The sequence below is a fragment of the Heloderma suspectum genome, chromosome 2, assembly GCF_057233095.1.
Source record: "Heloderma suspectum isolate Gila_16-S chromosome 2, 16-S_ref, whole genome shotgun sequence".
NCBI classification, from domain to species: domain Eukaryota; kingdom Metazoa; phylum Chordata; class Lepidosauria; order Squamata; family Helodermatidae; genus Heloderma; species Heloderma suspectum.
The window spans coordinates 213,289,640-213,309,314 of NC_139459.1; the positions used below are offsets into that span (position 1 = coordinate 213,289,640).

General features: G+C 45.0%; 1 protein-coding gene across 8 annotated transcripts in view; it reads right to left on the reverse strand.

Moving 5' to 3' along the window:
• Positions 1–12,567, reverse strand: part of LOC146353922 (E3 ubiquitin-protein ligase RNF213-like) — a 138,390-nt gene extending 125,823 nt beyond the window's left edge. For 6 of the 8 annotated variants that reach the window (XM_084837660.1, XM_084837658.1, XM_084837665.1 and 3 more), the window contains exons 1-5: positions 12,370–12,567; positions 8,214–8,354; positions 5,447–5,625; positions 5,055–5,183; positions 942–1,655 (exon numbers count right to left, since the gene is read on the reverse strand). In XM_084837660.1, the coding sequence (XP_084693786.1) occupies positions 942–1,655; positions 5,055–5,183; positions 5,447–5,596 (993 nt within the window). In that variant the 5' untranslated portion in view covers positions 5,597–5,625; positions 8,214–8,354; positions 12,370–12,567. Of the gene's footprint in view, positions 1–941; positions 1,656–5,054; positions 5,184–5,446; positions 5,646–8,213; positions 8,355–12,369 lie in introns of all 8 variants that reach the window. The other 2 variants (XM_084837659.1, XM_084837661.1) reach the window with 2 other exon arrangements.
• Positions 12,568–19,675: the final 7,108 nt, after the last annotated feature.

Genomic DNA, 19,675 nt, shown 5'->3' on the forward strand with positions numbered 1-19,675 from the left:
TGGGTGGGCCCCTTTAACCATTTTTCCCCCTCTATCGCCCCACACACAACACAGCTGCACCAAACGAAAGAGCCATCCTTTAATCCCTCCCTGATGAACTTGTGCAATGCAACGATGGACTAAAACAGTCTTCCCCAACATGACATACTCCAAATGTGTTGGACTACAGCCCTCATCATCACTAGCCATGGGAAGGCTAGACTAAAAGTACAGCTCACTCCTTCACTCACTCCATCCATTCGTCACTCCTCTCAGCACTTTGCATCAATGAAAAAGATTCTTAGAGGGGCCCATCCACTGGGCCAGGTGGGCCCTTAAAATTTTTTTTCCTTGCTGCCTAGGACTGAGAGGAGCAGCTGCTGAAAGTGACAGACTGGGCTGTCTCTTCAAACCTTCCCCAATGAGGAGGGATTTAAAAAAGGTTGGCTTGCTTGCTGCCATGTGGCCCTTTCAGTGTTCACTGTGTTGCTGCTTCTTGCCCCAAGGCTAGTAAATTCAGTAGGAGCAAACCCACCAGCTCAGGGGTGGGTGGAGCACTCTGCCTGGGGGCCCCTGAAACTTAGAGCCTGCCCTCTGTTAGTTCTGCTAAACTTCTCAGCAATTATCAATAGCATCAATTATTATATATTTCTGGAGTGCCTTTCTGGGGTTGAGGTGCACGTGGTTGAAGTCCTTCCTGGTAGATTCTACAAAGTGTGGTAGGGATTCCTACTCAACACTTTGGCCTGTGGCTTATGGTGTCCTGTGGGTCTCTTGTCTTCCCCCTAGAATGTTCAACATCTACATAAAACCACCAGGGGAGGTAATCCAGAGATTTAGAGTCTGCTGTTATTGACAGGCAGAAGACATACAACTCTTTCCTTTCCATCTCAAGCCAAGGTGGCTGTGGAAGTTTTGACATATTCCTACACAATCAGATGATCAAGCTTTGGCCAATTTACCTTTGAAACTGAAGCACTCCCCTGTTGCTTGGCTGCCTCTTCAACATTTGTTTTACGACTCAAATGCATTTCAGATTCAGGTAAGGACCCCTTAATTCCCTGGTTTTGATCTTTTGCACTCAATTTTGCACCTTTGTTTTCAGATGATTCAACATTAAAGTGAAGGTCTGAAGATTTGTTGACTGCACCACCTTCGTAAACAGGTGGTACTACATCTCCAACCAAATTCTGATTATTCAATTTATCTCCCAGACACTGATCAGTTGCAATAGAACGTATGTAACTTTGTTCTTTGCTAGAACCTGTCTGTTCATCAATTACATCATCATTTTTGGAGCTTTCCTCCTCCATCCTCTCCCCTGCAGCGGCAGCACTAACACACTGAACTGCTGTACCATTTTTACTATCTTGCTCTGATCTAGGCTTGATATCCATACCGCCACCATGATTTTTTGCAACAATTTCCCGATTTAGATCAGTGTCCACAGAAATGCTTTTAATCTGATGTCCCCCATCACCAGTGGACTCTGCATCTGGTTTGGTCAATTTAGCTTCTGGGTTTGAACTTTCTTTTTGTGGGTGTTTTGCATCTGCCACTTCTGGGCTTATAGAACAATCACGACTGGATGGTACTGGACTTAAGGATGCTGTCAAGGAGTCTTGAAGCTCAAAGTCTTGTCCTTTTTTCTTGTTCTTTTTATTTTTCTTCTTTTTCTGCATGACAGAAGAAAAGCAGCCTTAGGAACAGAGAAACTCTGCATTTAAAGCTTTTCAAGTAAAGAATAGATAATTCAACCTATGTCCACATTAGATAGAAACTTCTATGTATCAATTCCAGCACATTCTTAGTTACCTCCTCAATTTGAGCTTTAAAAAATTAGAGTAGGAAGAGACCAGAGCACCCTATATATAATCCCCTTCTGTGAGGCAAGGCCATCAACCGACCAAAAATTAGACTTTACATTCTAGACCATAGTATACCATATACAGAAAGCAGCTGCACAGCAGAAAGGTTCTAGCAAACGAAATTGCTCCAGATAAATCATGAAAGCAAGCTAAGCAACAAACCCAAAGAGAATCCAGAACTACAGACTGGGGAAAAAAGCTATTGCATCCCAGATCAACACTCTATGAAACTTACTCTAGAGGGGATATATTTCACCTAAATTCTAATTTGGTTTTCTAGTGTCAGAATTTAGACCACCAGTATTTAAAAAAAAAACTAAGAAAAATACTCCCTTTACACAGTAATCTGCTGAAGAAGAGAAAAACAATATACACCAAACCCAGAAGCAGATTATTTCCTACTAAAGGCAAAAAAGGGTCTTTGTGATATTGTTAGGAACTACATATAGAATTCCCTGCTCACCACGTTGTAAGCCGTTAGCGAAGCCCAACCAACACCCACAACCTGAACACTATTTGGTTCCACTGTGGGGCACAGGTAGCAAAAAATTCCTTTGGGCTTCTGTCTTCATCGTCATTACCTCTTCCAGAGTTTAATCTAGCAGTAGATATCTGGCAGTGGTATCCAATTAATCCATCCCACTGACAGAACACCTTCTGTCAGTGGAGCAAAGAGGGGTATGATAACCCCTCCCGCACACCCCCTCAAAATCAGCTTGAGGTTTGGGGAACCTTGCATAGCAGATTGGGGGGGGCACAGGGGGAGGAAACGAAGGGAAAGTCCCACAGCATAAATGGAAGCCCACTTGTACAATGCTGGATTTCATCCTGGGTTTCCTAACCATGAAATACAGCACTTACAGAGAAAACTCCAGCAATTAGTTTCATCATAAATGAGGGAAGGGGCATCCAGAGTGACTCTCTAGTCTCAAGGTCACCCCTTATCACAAACAAGGAATTTTACAAGGGTTGGCAGTTTTCATGGGATGTGGGGGAGAACCTAGTTTTAGACCGGATACTATTCATTTGTCTCTTCTCAGATTTTTCCCAATATGTAGCAGTAAAACAAAATTAATACAGCGATGAAGAACTACTGAAGTCTGTTTTGTAAATTGGTGATAGAGTTGCAGTGTTATCATATGTACTTATTTTAAACAAAATGAAACAAAAAAGCCATGAAGAAACATGACAAAAGAGCCACAAAGAACAGACCTACAGAGAAATACAACTGAGAGTACTGCGCTGCTCAGTGGTTTACATCTTGTGAGGTTGTATGTCAACGCATCTAAACTTCTTAATTTTCTGTGCCATATGGACCTATAAAACAGACCACGTAAATCAGTGCCAGACAACTTTCTAGGTTCCTAGGGAACCTCAAATGCCATCCCTTTGATGATCTCAGCGAGAGCTGGAATGACAACTGGTAGGACTTTCAGTAGCCCTCAGCCGAGGGCTGGGACATACACCCCTCCCTATATCCCCCCTTTTGGAGATGAAACCCTGAAAGTTCTCCCTCTTGCTCAGGCTTTCATGATCCCTATCCCCAACCAGACTTGGGATGGGTGTACCCCTGACATCCACTCCAGGGAGGAGTCTGCTGCAGGAAAATCCAGGCTGCTTAGGGCCCCACAGATTTCCCCGGAGCCCTGGCACATCTGCCATAGTTCGTGGGGCACTTCTCCAGCTGTCTAAAAGGCACAATAGGCTGATGGCGGCTGCCATTAGCCTATCGCAGGAAAACGATGGCCATAAATTGCATTTGTTGTTGTTCAGTCGTTAAGTCATGTCCGACTCTTCGTGACCCCATGGACCATAGCACGCCAGGCCTTCCTGTCCTGCACTCTCTCCCAGAGCGTGCTCAAGTTCATATTCATGGCATCGGTGATGCTATCTAGCCATCTCATCCTCTGCCGTCCCCTTCTCCTTTTGCCTTCAATCTTTCCCAGCATCAGGGTCTTTTCCAGGGACTTTTCTCTTCGCATTAGGTGGCCAAAATATTTGAGCTTCAGCTTCAGGATCTGTCCTTCCAATGAGCACTCAGGCTTGATTTCCTTTAGGATGGACTGATTTGACCTCCTTGCAGTCCAGGGGACACGTAGGAGTCTTCTCCAGCACCACAGTTCAAAGGCATCAATTCTTCGGTGCTCGGCCTTCCTTATAGTCCAGCTCTCACAGCCATGCGTTGCTACTGGGAAAACCATAGCTTTGATTATATGAATCTTTGTCGGCAAGGTGATGTCTCTGCTTCTTACTATGCTGTCTAGCTTTGCCATAGCTTTCCTCCCAAGGAGCAAGCGTCTTTTAATTTCATGGCTACAGTCATGAAATTTAGTTTATGGCATTTGCCATAAACATAGTTTATGGCATTTGCGGCTGTAGAGCACTTCCTTCTATGTAAATTGCAGGCTTTTACGTCACAATTTACATAGAAGGAAATGCTTTATGGCTGCAAATGCCAAATGGTAACTATGCATGTTACCGCTGTATTTTTCCCTCAACAGGCTAATGGCAGTCGCCATTAGCCTATCATGCCATTTAGACAGCTGGAGAGCTGTCCCATGAACTACAGTGAATGCTCCAGATAAGGAGGTGCCGGTCTGCTGCAGAGTCCGGAGGTTGGATTCCTGGGAATTCAGCCTCATTTGTGTCCGCAACGAATTTCTCCAGCACCCCTAAGCCAGACAGTACTGGTACCTGCCACCTGAGGCTTCCACTTACCAGCTGAGCCTGGGTCCCACCTACAGTTCCGCAACACAGAGTTAGGAAGGAAAAGACAAAGTGCCTAGTAAGGGACTGTGTAGAGTTATGCCCATCGGATATCCGCTTGGAGATTCTCCTCTCACCACCCAGTGAGTTTTTGCAACTTTCCTTGTCACTAGATCCTGACTAGAAGCAGCTTGTCTCTGCTTTTCAGTTCTTTTGTCAAGTGCATATTTATAGCTCACCTCACAGCTTTCAGTCTTTTTGGTACTTTGTGAACTGTGCAGATGGTTTTCTGTACATCTGAGTACACAGGTTCATTTAAGCCTTGTGCCAAGTGTGCAAGAACCCAGCAACTCTGTTAACATTGTAACTCTGCAAAGCCTGGCAGTATACAGACTGAACCTCCACCACCTATAACCTTCTTCGAAACTGTGATTCACAACAGACCCTCATTCTTCAGAACAGTGTACTTGCTCAGACTATACCACATACAAGAAAAACTACCTGCTGAGGGTTTAAGCCTGGACTGCTGCCCTCATATAGGTCTGGTTTCTCCCTTCTCCTCTTTCTGGAAGGAGAGTTATTATCCTCATTCAGCTCATTCCAGTCAACATAGTTCATAATTTTTAGTACCTGTTGAAAAATAGCCTTGCTTTCAGAGAACATAGCATTTGGAAGCAAAGAGTCATTTCTTGCTTACTAATGCAGCAAATATAAATAAATCCACCAGTATAACCATCGTTAGTGAGTACACCAAACAAAACATAATTAACAGCTCCAAGATACCAATCATCAGTTAGATGAGTATCAGGCTATTCCTATTCTCTTGCTTCAGGGAATGAGGAACATTACCAAAATCTCAGCTATGCAGACAACCTGTACCCAAATATACTCACTTTTTTTGGTGAGAGTGAGGCCTGGCTCCCAAGGCTCTCTGGCAGAGACACTTCTGGCTCCCTCTGTGCTTGCTCAGTGGGTGGCTGTTCATCAAGACAGGACCCCAAGGAAGGGGAACTTTCCACCCTCAGTTCTCCCCCAGGCTCCATCTCTGAAGTCAGTTTTGCATCTCTATTCTCTGCAAGTGAAACAAAATTCCTCCAGAAAGTCATCTATGTAGAAATCTGCTGTTGGTTCAAAGGCATGGTTGTGGTCTTAGGGGTGAACAGAAACGCCAGTTAAGTCACTTTAAAGTCAGTAATTTTTCTGTCAGAGCCTCTATGACAGGGGCAGGCAACACACAGCCTCCACTGCTCCCCAAATTATTACTATTTTTTTAATGGTGCCCGTAGTGACTACAGAATGCCCAAAAGGTCAACATTAGGTTTTTTGCAAACTAATTTTGACCCTTTTGGTGTTCCATAGCCACTATGTATATATTTATCATATATTCATTTTCACATATTCATATACAATATGTACATATCCATCTTTTGGCATCCAGAGGGGGAAGGCCTGGGGGGGGAATGGCCCCCGGACCTCTAGAAGTTGCCCACCCTGCTCTAAGAGCAACATTTATTTACTGAGCTCCATGGCCTGCAGTCCAGGGCACACCTACGTTTCATTGAAAAAAACTGAAGTGCAAAGAGCCCATGGAAATGATACAGCATGATGTAACTTTATGCACATTTTAGGACACAGCCTTCTAATGCTCTCAGATGCTGTAACAGCGCATCTGCCTCAGATTCTCACTCTCACTATAACTTGCACTTCCCAATATCAGCACATCCCCTTCAGATTTGGCTACAAATAAGAATCTTTTTTGCTCCTTCTCTGTGGCTTATGCAGATGTGTTTTTGTAATATGCTGATCTCCATCTTGTCTCATGTTTATGTTTTATTTGTTTTATACAAAATAGGGTGTAAGTCACCTTGGGCATTTTATTTAGAACATAAAGGTAGGATATAAATGTTTTCGTAAATAGGTCACATAACAAGGCTTCTAACAACTGGCTTGCTAGTGGTATTATTCTAGTGCATGTTTTGGCAAGCAAGCCATAATCCTGCTTTTCAAAAATTAAGTCTCCACTCCAGAAAAGCAAGGCAGGGAGAAAAAGCACTCTCTACTTGCCATTATTATATCCTCAAGTTTGTGTTTCTCAAATTGGAGACAGAGGGACTTTAAAAATGTTCATGCTTTGTTGGCGTAGATCTCCAACTGCTAACTTTGTAGTTGTAGTGATTTGGGTGACCTGGTTCACATGTCACTCTGGGCAATTCCATGCTAGTTTAACCCAGGGATTGCAGGAGAATTGGCGCACGCAAGCCGTGCGCATGCCATTTCCTATTTCAATAAACAACTCAGGAACACCTGGGTTGTTCATGCTCTCCGAATCCGGAAACTCTAGGTTGTTTATGTATTAAGCAACCCAGAGTTGCTTAACCATGGGTAATTGTTGGGTTAACTCTGGGTTGTCTAACCATAAACAACCCAGACTTTCTGAGTTCAGATGTCACAAAACAACCCAGGAACAGGATTCTTGAGTTAATTGATATCAGAAATGGTATGCACGCGGCTCGTGTGCTCCACTCCTTCCACAATTTCTGGGTTAAACAACCCTGGAATTGCCCAGAGTGACCTACAAACTGGGTTGATGTGTAATAGGAAACACAAGATATAGGAAGTGTTAGGAGTATGCAGAAACTGGACAAGAGCGAACAGTTTGAGTGAAGTGAACAGTGAACACTCAAGCGAACAGTTTGAGTGAACAGGGGCTGGGTGAGTATATCCAATGAAGTTTCAGGAAGAGAGGACACAAACAATTTAGGGAACAATCCTACCTGGATCGACGGTCGCCTCCAACCCTGGAGGAGATGGCCTATCCGGTGTAGGGCAGAAGGAGTGGTGAGGAGCAGATCTCCTCCTTGCTCCCCCTGCCCTGCTTTCGTAGCTAGACAGCCGATTTTGGCTGTCTAGCCATGGGACCTTGGAGCACAGGAAGTGGCAGCTAGACGACACAAAGAAAGTGTCGTACTGGCATTTCCAAACTGCCCGCACCCAGGAATGCCCTGTTTCCTCTGCTCCATGCTGCTCTTACACGCATGAAGCATGAGGCCAATCCACGCTGCTTATGAGTCCATGTGGGAGGGGGTGGAGGGAACCGATCAATCCTATGGCTGTCTAGCAGCTGACTAGCAGCCATAGGATTTCGCCCTTCATGATTTAAAAAAACTATTTAAGCATTAGTATTTACCCTAAAAAAAGAATGAAAACATGAGGCTGGGGGAGGGAGAATGGAGAGGTGGAACGAATAAAGATAAACAAGTAGGATGGAGAAAATAGAGAAGTCCTTACTTTTATACCTCTCAAGCTTTTATTAAACAGACTACCACTTGTTTTATTAAACAGTTGTACACTTATCCACTCCACTTTGGTTGTACACTTATCCACTCCTACTCCCCAAGACAGAAGTTATGAGAACACAAATCAGGGCAAGATTATAGCTGAGGCAAGGACACTGACTGATCAACAATGATTCTACAGTATTCAGAACACAGAGACATGCAAGACTTATGTTCATGAGGGATGGTAAATTGAAGAAGCACCAAGGATCCTGAACCTGGCCCATTTGTCTACACTTGAGAATTTTCATTGTGCCTCTAATCCTTAATGGAAAGTAGCTGTATCCCATTTAAAAATTCGTAGTTACAACTGTAAATCACTTACTTTGTGTGCTGGTAGAAGGAGCCAACCTCTTCCCACAGTTACAACAGAATTTGTGTGAGGCATTTTGAGAGCTATTACAGTCAGGACATTTAATGTCCTTTTTGCGTGATCGGCGACCCAGGGTGAAGTTTTATTTACAGCCTGTTGAAAAGCAGGAAGTCACAAATGGAGGACATTAGTCATCTGACTGATATGAATATGGTTTCACTCTCTGTGAAAAGAAACTGAAACCAGAAGAAAAATATTTCTGTAGAATTCAACATTTCATAGACTAATACAGGAGAATGAATAATGTAATTCAAGTTAGTGATTCATCAGGACCAAATACTGGCATTATATTTTAAAAGCAAGTTATAGATACAGAAACATGCTGTATAGTCACACAGAAAAAAAGCCCAAGCTTTCCACAGTTTTAAAATTATTGTAAATAAAATCCAGTATCATACACAAAAACCTTAAAGCTAACATTTTGTATCTTTGTAATGGTTTTTTAGCTGCTGCAACCTGCTTTGGGAGACAATTTGGGCTGAAAAGCAAGGTATAAATATTAAATAACACCGCTTACAACTTGAAGTATTTAGCACAATGAGCTCCATAAAAGCAACCAGGTAAACAGCACAATCCTATGCATGTCTACTCAGAATTAAGTGGCCCTGTTCACAAAGAACAATAACCCATCTGTTTAAAAACCAATGGGTTGTCATGCATGAGTGAGAGAGGCCGAAGGCAGTGCCCTGGTTCACATTTAACAACAAACCACAGTTTGCTGAATTGTGGATTGTCATTATGTGCAATGTCATTATGTGCAAATCTGGAACTATGGGTTGTTAATCATGAACCACCCACAAAGAGAACCCATGCTTTGTGGGTTGTGAACTGTGGGTTGTTTAAACCATGGGTTACTTGTGAACCCAGAATCATGGATTGTTCATGCGTTGTTTTGCCAGGTTACAGTGGCAGCAGGAAAGGGCAGTAAATTAAAAAAAAAACCCAGCAGCCTCTTTATAACCCAGTACCGCAGTGTGGCAACAGCAGTTGAGATACTGGGAGGGAGCGAAGCAGGGGGGAAAGAAACGACTCAGAGAAAAAAGCCCCATGGTTTGCTCAACCATCTTTCAGACAAACCCTGGGAAAGACAACAAACCATGGTTTAAATAAACCATGGGTTAGCATTATATGAGAACCAGGTCATTATGTGAGAGAATGCATATGCCACTGAAATACATATATGTCTCAGTATGAAACGGAACTAGTAAGTAGTGACAGCAAAACTAAATTGGAACAACCTCAGTGGAAGAGAGTTCACCTCTATGGCAACAGGTAAGCAGCTGTTAGCGTATCATGCACAGTTCTTTGGGTTTCTAAAATTAATTAGTGCAGCCTTCTCCAACCTGGTGCCCTCCAGATATGTTGAACTGCAACTCCCAGCATCTCCAGTTAGTTAAATTAAACATGTCAAAAGTTCTGAGTACCTTTCCTTTTTTTCTTACATTTAAACATAAGGGATGTACTTGCTAGCGTCTTTATATTTTTTACAAATATTCCAATAAAAAATTCTAAATAATATAACATTTAAATCACATTAAGTGTGGTTTATATTTTTCAACAAATATTTCACATCAAATACTTATGTAGTGGGACAAAGAAATAACATGGGGTACTTTTTTAGCTTTGTTCTTTACGAAATACAAGTAAACATTCTAAATTTGATCACTCTCTAGGGCATCAGAATATTTTCAGATGCAAACTGAAAATTTTCAGATGCAAATGATCTTATGCAAACTAGCCCAATTTGCATTTCCAATGGAATTTCCAATTCAAAATTTCCAGAGAGCCAATGACCAATTACAGCCTGTCTTCACACACAGAGAGAATTACAGAGCATGGCTTCCTTCCAGGGCAGTTTCCATTCAAATTAAAACCCCGGCATGTCTCATTTAAAGGTGAAGCCCCTATTCCTTCCTCCCCAGCCACTCAACAACATTCTGGGGGGAACACTAATCAAAAAGCATTGTGAAACCTTTAAAGTTTTACTGTGCCACTGCTACACTTTATGCCAGTACTCCATCTACATCTACTCACATACATCCCTCACTGGAGAATCGTTTTGTGTAGAACTAGTACCACACAAAAGGTCTTACACAGTCAACAGGATCTTCAGTTATGGAATCTAGGGCCAGTTCACTTTTATATGGTTAGTATTAGCTGTGTAAACAATTTCTCTTTTATCACCGAATAGTTTGCTAAATACAATGCAGTTTATTTGCTCAACTACTTAAATGTATTAAATTATAGCAGTTTGGTTTGCAAATCCATAATGGGCAGAGGAAAAAATCCAATCTGGTAAGGATGCATGGGAAAGGTCAAGCACAAGCTACTGCCTGGTGTTCCTAGGCTAGTCATAGAACCAAACAAAGTCTCCACACCACCTGGTGGGAACTTTTTTTCAGAAGCTTCCCCTTGACACAAGGGGCCTTTTGCAAAGGAGAAAGGGTGGTCATTCACCCATCCTATACACACCTCTGGAAAATTAGGAATAACCATCTTATTCAGACACAGACCAACCCAGCCATACCCAATTAAAAAATCTGCATTAATTCAAATATCATCAGCCAAGTCCTCACATCTGTGCCACAAATACAGTGGCCACCTCCAACCCCACATTCCTATGCTTTGAACAGCTGCATGGCAGGCAGAAATCGTCCTCTACTCACACAAATGTAAGCAGCATTTCACCTGCTGAAATGGCCTGACCTACACCCATCAAAATACTAAGAAACTTGCCAGGACCACAAGGCCTACGCCCACACTGGATACCTAGGATGTCCGTCTGTAGTAGCTGCACGCTAGGATACTGTTGTCAAAACAGTTTGTCAACATAGTATTGAATAGCTTGGACACTATTAACAGAAATAGGAAAAAAGGCACTCTAAAAAGTATATGACATTTGCCTTAGCCCTCCCCCTTCCCCACATATATGGAATACTGTGTCCTCTCCCACCAAATCCCAGAATTCTCCCCAGCTGCAGCTGACAGGGCGACTTCAAATATGTGAGGAGGGGTTAGGCCCGCCCTCCACAGGGGTTAGGCCCGCCCTCCACATTTTCAGTAATATACACACATCCCGCGAGCAGGGGGCCGGCGGGGCCAATAGTCCAATCAGCGATCAATATGCTATCTTGTCTGCCTCGCCATCCCACTTACGACTGGCAGATACGCCCGTTCCGGCCCGTGAGTAAGCAGAGACTGCACTGAAGGCAAAAGCACGAGTCCCCGCACTACAAGCCCCAGAATTCATTGGGATTATATTTTCGAAATGTTCGTAATACGTTGTTCGCTTGTTGAGGCATAAGAGGTTTTTCATTCCACGGAAGCCCATACACCAAATTTATCTGCTTTTTAAAAGAACAAACGCCCAGTGTACCACCCTCCGGCATGTGACCGGAGAGTCTCCTGAACACAGGCGAAAACCAGGAAGACGACGAGAGACAGGCAATCTCCCAATTTAAGCCACAAAACGGAACTAGGCAGGTTTATCGTCTTCCTAGTCTATAATACCTGTGCAGAAATAGGTATAATCGTTCCGCATCACAGATCACTGTCACACCCACCGGTAACTGCCTTCCCCAAGAATGCATTTAAAGCAGGCCCTAGAGGAGCCTTCCCAACCTGGTGGCCTCCAGATGTGTTGGACTACAACTGCCATAATCCCCAACCAGCATAGAATAGCTGGGTGGGGGTTGTGGGAGCTGTAGTCCAACACATCTGGAGGCCATCACGTTGGGGGAGGCTGTATACTAGAGACGCAGAGACGCTAAAGGCCCACGAACCCCAGCCTTGAAAATGTTCTACCCACACATGAACGACACCACCGCTTCTTATTTTAATAACCGCGCTGGCCTTGCCCTGTCCCCACCCGCTCCATTCCAGGAAACGGCAGAAGAATCCAAGAATCCGCCCGCCCAAACACAGCTTTCGAGAACTGCGTCTTCCTCTAATGGCGGTATCAAGAACCGCACATCACTCCCGGCTGTAGCTGATCAATAGTTTCCATTATAGCTCTGCTGCAAAAGTGTTTTAACGGGTCGTCCTGGAAAGCGAGGCAGGTTGACTGGGGTAAACGCACCTCCCGCCCGGAGAGTGGTGTGTTACTCACCTCGGCCTAGCTCCGAAATGGAAATCGCTACAACAGCTCAACAGAAGGATCCTTCTCCAAAGCCCGCTCAGCTCCAAAATGCACACAGCCTAAGAGAGCCGGACCCGGTGGCACCGGCAAAGTTTCGTTTTCCAGAGCAGCTCGCCTTGTCCCAACTGGAGAATGCACCTACTTTCGTTTTCCTTTCGTCACTCGCGTACTCCACCCCGCACCAGGCTCTGCATTATCTCTCCGCCCCTCCTCTGAGTCTTCCCTGCCCCGCTGCGACAGCCTCAGGACGTTCAGAAGAAGGACATGAATTTCCTCCAAGCGCTAAAGGCGGGAAAGAGAGCGTCCCAGCTCTGTTCCGAAGCCTGCTCCCCGCCGCTTCATAGCAAAAGCTCCGAGTTGCCTGTGAGCCGTGTCCGTTAATCCTGGTAGCGTTGCCAATTTTCTGTATTTTGTTTACAAGCATTTCTACCCCGCTGCTCAATTCTGAAAAATCTTCCAGACTTTTATTTATTTATTTATTTATTTATTTTTATTTCATTTCTATACCGCCCAATAGCCGAAGCTCTCTGGGCGGTTCACAAAAGTTAAAACCAAACAACACACAATAAAACAATTTAAAATATATAGAACATTAAAACCACAATATAGCAATACAACCACAATAAAACCTAGCAGCAGTGCAAGAGTTTAAAATACAGATTTAAAACAGCAAAGAAAAATTTAGAAAGCTAAAATGCCTGGAAAAATAAAAAGGTCTTCACCTGGCGCCGAAAGGAATACAATGTAGGCGCCAGGCGAACCTCACTAGGGAGCTCATTCCAGAGCCGGGGTGCCACAGCAGAAAAAGCCCTCCTCCTAGTAGCCACCCGCCTCACTTCCTTTGGCAGGGGCTCACGGAGAAGGGCCGCTGATGATGATCTTAAGGTCCGGGCAGGCACATATGGGAGGAGGAGATCCTTCAGGTAAGCTGGCCCCAAGCCGTTAAGGGCTTTGAATGTTAACACCAGCACTTTGAATCGGGCCTGGAAATGGACTGGCAGCCAGTGCAGCTGGAAAAGTACTGGCGTATGAGCTCGCAGGCCAGTCCCTGTTAACAATTTTGCTGCCCTATTTTGGACCAGCTGAAGTTTCCGGACCGTTTTCAAAGGCAGCCCCACGTATAGCGCATTGCAGTAATCCAGACGAGAAGTTATCAGAGCATGGATAACTGTAGCTAGGCTATCTCTGTCCAGATAAGGGCGTAGTTGGTATACCAGCCTAAGCTGATAAAAAGTGCTCCGTGCCACTGAGTTCACCTGTGCCTCAAGTGACAGTTCTGGATCCAAGAGCACCCCCAAACTACGAACCTGATCCTTTAGGGGGAGTGCAACCCCCTCCAGAACAGGTTGAATATCACCTGGCCGGGCAGACGAACCACCCACTAACAGTACCTCCGTCTTGTCTGGATTGAGTTTCAGTTTATTAGCCCTCATCCAGTCCATTACCGTGCCCAGGCACTGGTTCAGAACAGCCACTGCCTCACCTGGTTTTGATGAGAAAGAGAGGTAGAGCTGGGTGTCATCTGCATATTGATGGCACCTCAGCCCACACCTCCGGATAACCTCCCCCAGCGGTTTCATGTAGATGTTAAACAGCATGGGGGATAAAATAGAGCCCTGTGGAACCCCATGGCATAATTGCCATGGCACAGAGCAATAATCCCCCAGCACCACCTTCTGGAATCGGCCATCCAAGTAGGAGCGGAACCACTGTAGTGCAGTGCCTCCAACTCCTAACCCAGACAACCTATCCAGAGAGTTATATATAATTCTTCTTTATTATGCAATGCACAAGTATATATGGAATGGTGTTAAGATTAAATTGTGTGTGCATGTGCAGAGTGACCAATTAAAACCAACAATTAAGAACAACAGAAGTTTACAACAATATTAAAAACAAATACTGGCCCTCTGGGCACAACAGAGGGGGGCACTACCATTCGGTAGAGAAGGCAGCCACGGCAGGCAGCTGATTTGGGGTGTTGTAATATGGCAGCAAATGGTTATTTAACAGTTAAATATTTAATTATTACTATAGTAATTTTATTACAAGGAAGAGGAAAGGGTGCTTATAGGATTTTCTGCCTCAGATGCCAAAATAACTTGACTAGCCCTGGGTACTCTATGCACCTTGACTTGGGGGGAGGGGTGTTTTCTGCTCTATCTCTGGCAGCAAAATGGCCTAGCCCAGGCCTGCCCTGCCCTGCCCTGCCCTGCCCTGGGAGGAGAGGGGGTCAAAGATAGAGGCTTAGGGAGCAATCCTATGGGGACAGGCAGCCACCTATCCAATGCAGGGCAGGAGAAGCATGGAAGGGATTGTTCCCTCCATGCTTCTCCTGCCCTGCATTTGCCGCTGGACAGCTGATTTTAGTTGTCTAGCCACGGGAAGGCGGAGTGGGGAAGGAGGCTGCCAGATGACACATAGGATGTGTTGTACTGGCCTTTCCGTCTTCCCCGCCCTGGAATGCCCTGTTTTGGCCACTCTGCACTCCTGCGAGGCAACGTGGAAGGGGGAAAAGGTTGGTTCTCCGGGATCCGACCTTGGAGCACGGGCTCCAAGGTCGGTTCCCGGAAAACCACATATCCTATGGCTGTCTAGCCGCTGACTAGCGGCAATAGGATTGCTCCCTCCAGGGGTCAAAAGTATAGCCTGAGGAATATGCAAGGCCAGGGATGGATTTAAGGCAGAATTTAGCAGGTGAGAGAGGGAGGCAGAGTAGAATGTGGTAGATTGATGAGACCTGGGGAATATCTGGTGGCTCCAGAAACTGGAGTTTTTCAGTCCCCAGCACTGGTTATCTGCCAGAACATGTGTTTTGCTGGCTAGACCAAGAAGATACTAGCTGGGAGGCAATCTGTGGGAGCAAGTTAGCTGTGTCAGTAGAGCGGAAAATCCAGTCTGCAAATGCTCGGAGGCATTTTCCTACCAGAAAACTCCCAGCAAATGGTAATACAGGTAGTGATTTGATAGATATTTTCCCTTGCTTGAAGATATTCAGAACATAGTTTAAAGGGCAAGGCTTGAGAACACCTAGCTCAAACTAAACTGCTTCAACAGCCATGCATTGATTTTAGTATTTGTAGGTTTATTTTTTCTCCTCTGGCATGTATAACAAAAATACAGTCAGACAGACATACCAGCAGTGGTCGAAGAAGGCAGGAATGGAAAGGTATTAGCCAGCCATACCTTCATTGTAGAGGATCAACAAAACATTTACAATAGGATTATAAACACATTTAGCAGAAGTAGATCATGTTGGGTTCATTAGGACCTTAGAAAAATGTTTGGGAGGAGAGGGTTATCTGAACCCAAAAAGTCTGCAGTGGCAAACCGAAAGCCACTGGAAGAATCTTTGAGTTGCATCTTGGCACGCCTAATTTATTGTACACACTGGCTCTGACAAACTTTTCTTTAAAAAACAAACCTCTGCAGTTAACCAGTGGCAAAATACAAGAGACTGCTGCGTTAGAATGAATAAAATGTCATTAAGAAAGATGTGCAAGGTGCCAGAGGAAGTTGTGGCTTTAGGAGAAGTCTAAATCAAGGCATGATTTTAGAAGATGGGGCCTACCAGAAGAGGAAGCAAATTAATGCTTTCTCTGCAAGTTGTTAGGAAGGGGCAGGAAAGTGTAGGGCCTCCTATAGATGTTTAATTTCTAAGGATATATACTTAGGATTTTTCAGAATTGTAGTTATCCGTTGGCATTCTTTAATCTTTTACATGCACACTCAGGCTGGCATCTTTTCACTCTTTCTGTACATTTTTATGCTTGATATGGAGACTACAAATACATTTCCCAAGATATAGTTATTTAATTTGGACTAAAACTCTGTGTTCTAGCACCTGAATTCCATTAATAAGTAGCAATTATGGAATGGTAAAACGCTGATAGGTTGTCTGGATAGTCATAGGGGTTAGCCACGCTGAGATCTTGGCACCCAGAAGGATGGGGGGAACAATGTACTTGATAAGAGTCTGTGAAGAGTATTGTCAAGAGGAACAGTAGAATCACAACATCCTTGATTTGTTTTGAGAAGATGCTGATATGAAATGTATACATTTACATGACTAGTGTTGTGACAATCAGCATACTGCCAGGATTTTACATTTTTTCCCGTAGAAATTCTGAGCATGTATGAAAGGTGGAGATGTTCCACCTCTGGGTTCCAAAATGATATAAAGTTCTGCTGTCATCATGCATTGAAGCTTCCTGGCTGTACAACACTGGGGAAAAGACTCTGATTATTAATTGGAAAAAGCATCTGCTGATTGGTTCTGTCTGTCCCAGAAATAAAGAATGGCCTGTGTACACACTTCTATAGCAGGGAACAATGCAGGAGTGTTTTCTTAGTTCCTATTTTAGAAAGGGTGTCAGCGATTCCTTCCCAAATATCTAGAATTTTAAACCCATCTTTTCAGCCAGATTTAATAACCCAGTACTTCCCTATGATGGCACACTGTTATGCACTGGGAAGGGGGACTGACTCTCCCTACTTGTGGACCTCTTCTTTACAAGTGTTCCCCCCCAAAGAATTACTGATGAACTGCCACCAGTCAGGATGAACCTCCTGACACCCTAGTCCAGGGGTAGGCAACATGGTGCCTGTGGACACCTTTCTTGGTGCCTGCCAAAGCACCCTAGCCTTCCCACTTAAAAAAAAATAACAGATTTTCTTACCAGCAGCCGGGATCCCTTCAAAGCAACGTGAGGGCAACCAGCCACTGCCATCATCGTTCCTCATGAATGCCTTTGGACCACACATGGGGCTCAGACATCCTTAGAAAATTAAAATAGTGGGAAAATGAAGGAAAGCCAACACTTTCCTCTGCAGAGCACCCAACCACCAAGAAAAAGAAAGGGGGAAGAAAAAGGGACTCTTGTCACTTCTCTCTGGTAAACTTCGGTGGGGTGGAGGAGCAGGTAGAGAGAGCATGGGGTGGTAAGCCAGTGAGGAGGGGGAGAGGTCAAGCAGCAAGAAACCAGCAAGGGCTGGGGGACCCATTGGGGAGAGAACTTTGCTTATTTGAATGGCTGGGGGCTGCATGTGTGTGTTACAAAGGGAAAGGATGAGAGAAAGGGTTTGTGGGATTTTGAAAGGATCCTGAAAATAAAAAGAATGAGTGGTTTTTCGTGTGCTTGCAGTGAGGAGGAAAAGGGAGGGAGGTGTGTGCATGCATGCATGCATGATGGATGCATAGGATAGTTGCGTGTGTGTGTGAGAGTGTGAGAAATCATATAACATTAACAACATTACATGTGTTGTCCTAGAATGATTTCCTTCATTCTGAAAGTCTGGGGAACACACTAGCAGTGGAGTCTGTTGAGAGTGCCTTTGGCAGGGGGAGGAGAAATGGGTATACTTGACGAGGGTTTAGGTTTCTAAAGGAGCTTTACTTTTTTTTTACATCAACATAATACAATGTTTGTATGGCTTGAGTTTTGAACTGTGGGAACGTTCATTTGGAATTGCATTTTTGCAATGGAACTGCACATTTTGTGTGTGGTTGCACGTTTTGTAAAACGTCTATTTCTGCTTCATTGACTAAATGGTCAACTGGGATTTGGTATGGCTAGGGCAGGTGGCGACACAAGGGCAGCTTTGAGACTGAGGAAAGACTTATTTATCTTTTTAGTCCATTTCCATTTATCTAATGTATCTTTTTGCAGTGCCTCATACAGCGGTCGCGCCGTCTCCCCATCTATGTAGACAAGAGGGTGGGCAGCTGGCTGGGGTTGAGGCACATGGAGATCTACCCAGGAGGAGATTTTATATCCCACAGAGTTGCGTCAGGGCAGGGCCCCTAGAGGTCTTTATCACCAATGCCCTCAAAGGTGTAGTTGGCCCCAATGTCAGCAGAAGAGCTGGAACGGCTAATGGCACGCAGACTGACGGAGCCCAATTTGCTTGAGACTTTTGCAATAGACTCCCTGCTTGCATCAGGAGAATCCAAAAGAGGGGGAGCCTTTACTGCTTGCTGGCTACCTGGCTGCTGCAGGGCTCCATTGACTCGCCTGCGGAACATCTTGCGGATGCTGCCTCTTGATTTTTTTTCATTATCAGTTTATCCACCATAGACTGCAGGCAGATGCTCAGCATTATGGCCTGCAGGCTGGTGATTGTGACCCACTGTAGGCAGTCTTTATTTATCAGGTACTTAAAGGCAAGTTCTAGCTTCACCTCTGATTTGCCAGTGGTAGGGCCTGATATCTCGTTGTGCACGGGGACCGAGGAAGTGACCCGCCAGCAGCGCATTCGGGTCACCTTGAAACTTCCCTCCTTGATCTGGTCATTGGGCAGCTTGACCTGGAAGTTCAGCTTACTATTCTCAGCCCCCACAATGACGTGGCAGCCCTTTTCGGGGAAGTCTGTGATGCAGGGGTCAAATTTGAGATAGCTGTAATACTTGAGGGTCTGTGCCAAGCAGATGAACTCCTTCTTGGAGACCTTATCTTGTAGGGACTTCAGCTGACGGTGTTGCCAACTTGGCACGAGAGGCCCTTCCGACCCCGGCCCAAACTAGGGGATTGACTCTGTATTCTATTAAGCACCAGTCCTCGTCTGCCTCTGGGGCGGGCTCCTCTGCGACCTTTGAAAGGGCCATTTGATAGTTACTGCTCTGTTGCTTGGGGAGCTGTACTTCTATCCTTCCATCAGAAGTGAAAGCAATCTCAATTTGGAGCTTAGTCAATAAGTCCCTTCTTAACAATGCCACCGGACAGGAGGGGGTACAGACAAATGCATGTGCTAGGTGTGTTTTCCCAACCTTGGTGAGCAAGGGATGAGAAAGGGGCACTCGGGTTGCCCTTCCCTCAACCCCCATTATGGTGGTAGATCCCCCAATTCCCGTTGGTGGTTGGCTAAGGGGGGGGAGGATGGACAGGGCGGCCCCTGTATCTACAAGGGCATCGTAGGAGCAGCCCCCAACTTTAATTTTGACTATGGGGTCCCGTCTTGCCTCAGAGACGGCTCAGAGGGGGCTGGGCCCCGGTCTGTCTTAGTCTCTTTCTTGTTCATGCAAAATCCTTTCTGCCCCCCCCCCCTCCACACCCTCCTCTCTCTCTTTTTGCTTCAAGGCTTCACAGTCACACTTCCAGTGCCTAATTTTCTTACAGAAGGCACACTGGTCTCTTCTCAGGGAGGACCCCTTCCTCCCTCCTTTTCCTCTCTTCTTAGCTCCTCCTTTGTTGGGTCTGAGAACCGCAGCGAGGAGCTTCGCTTGCCTCTTGTCTTTCATAAACTTTCTGAGCTCTACTAAAACCCTTAGGTCAGCCAC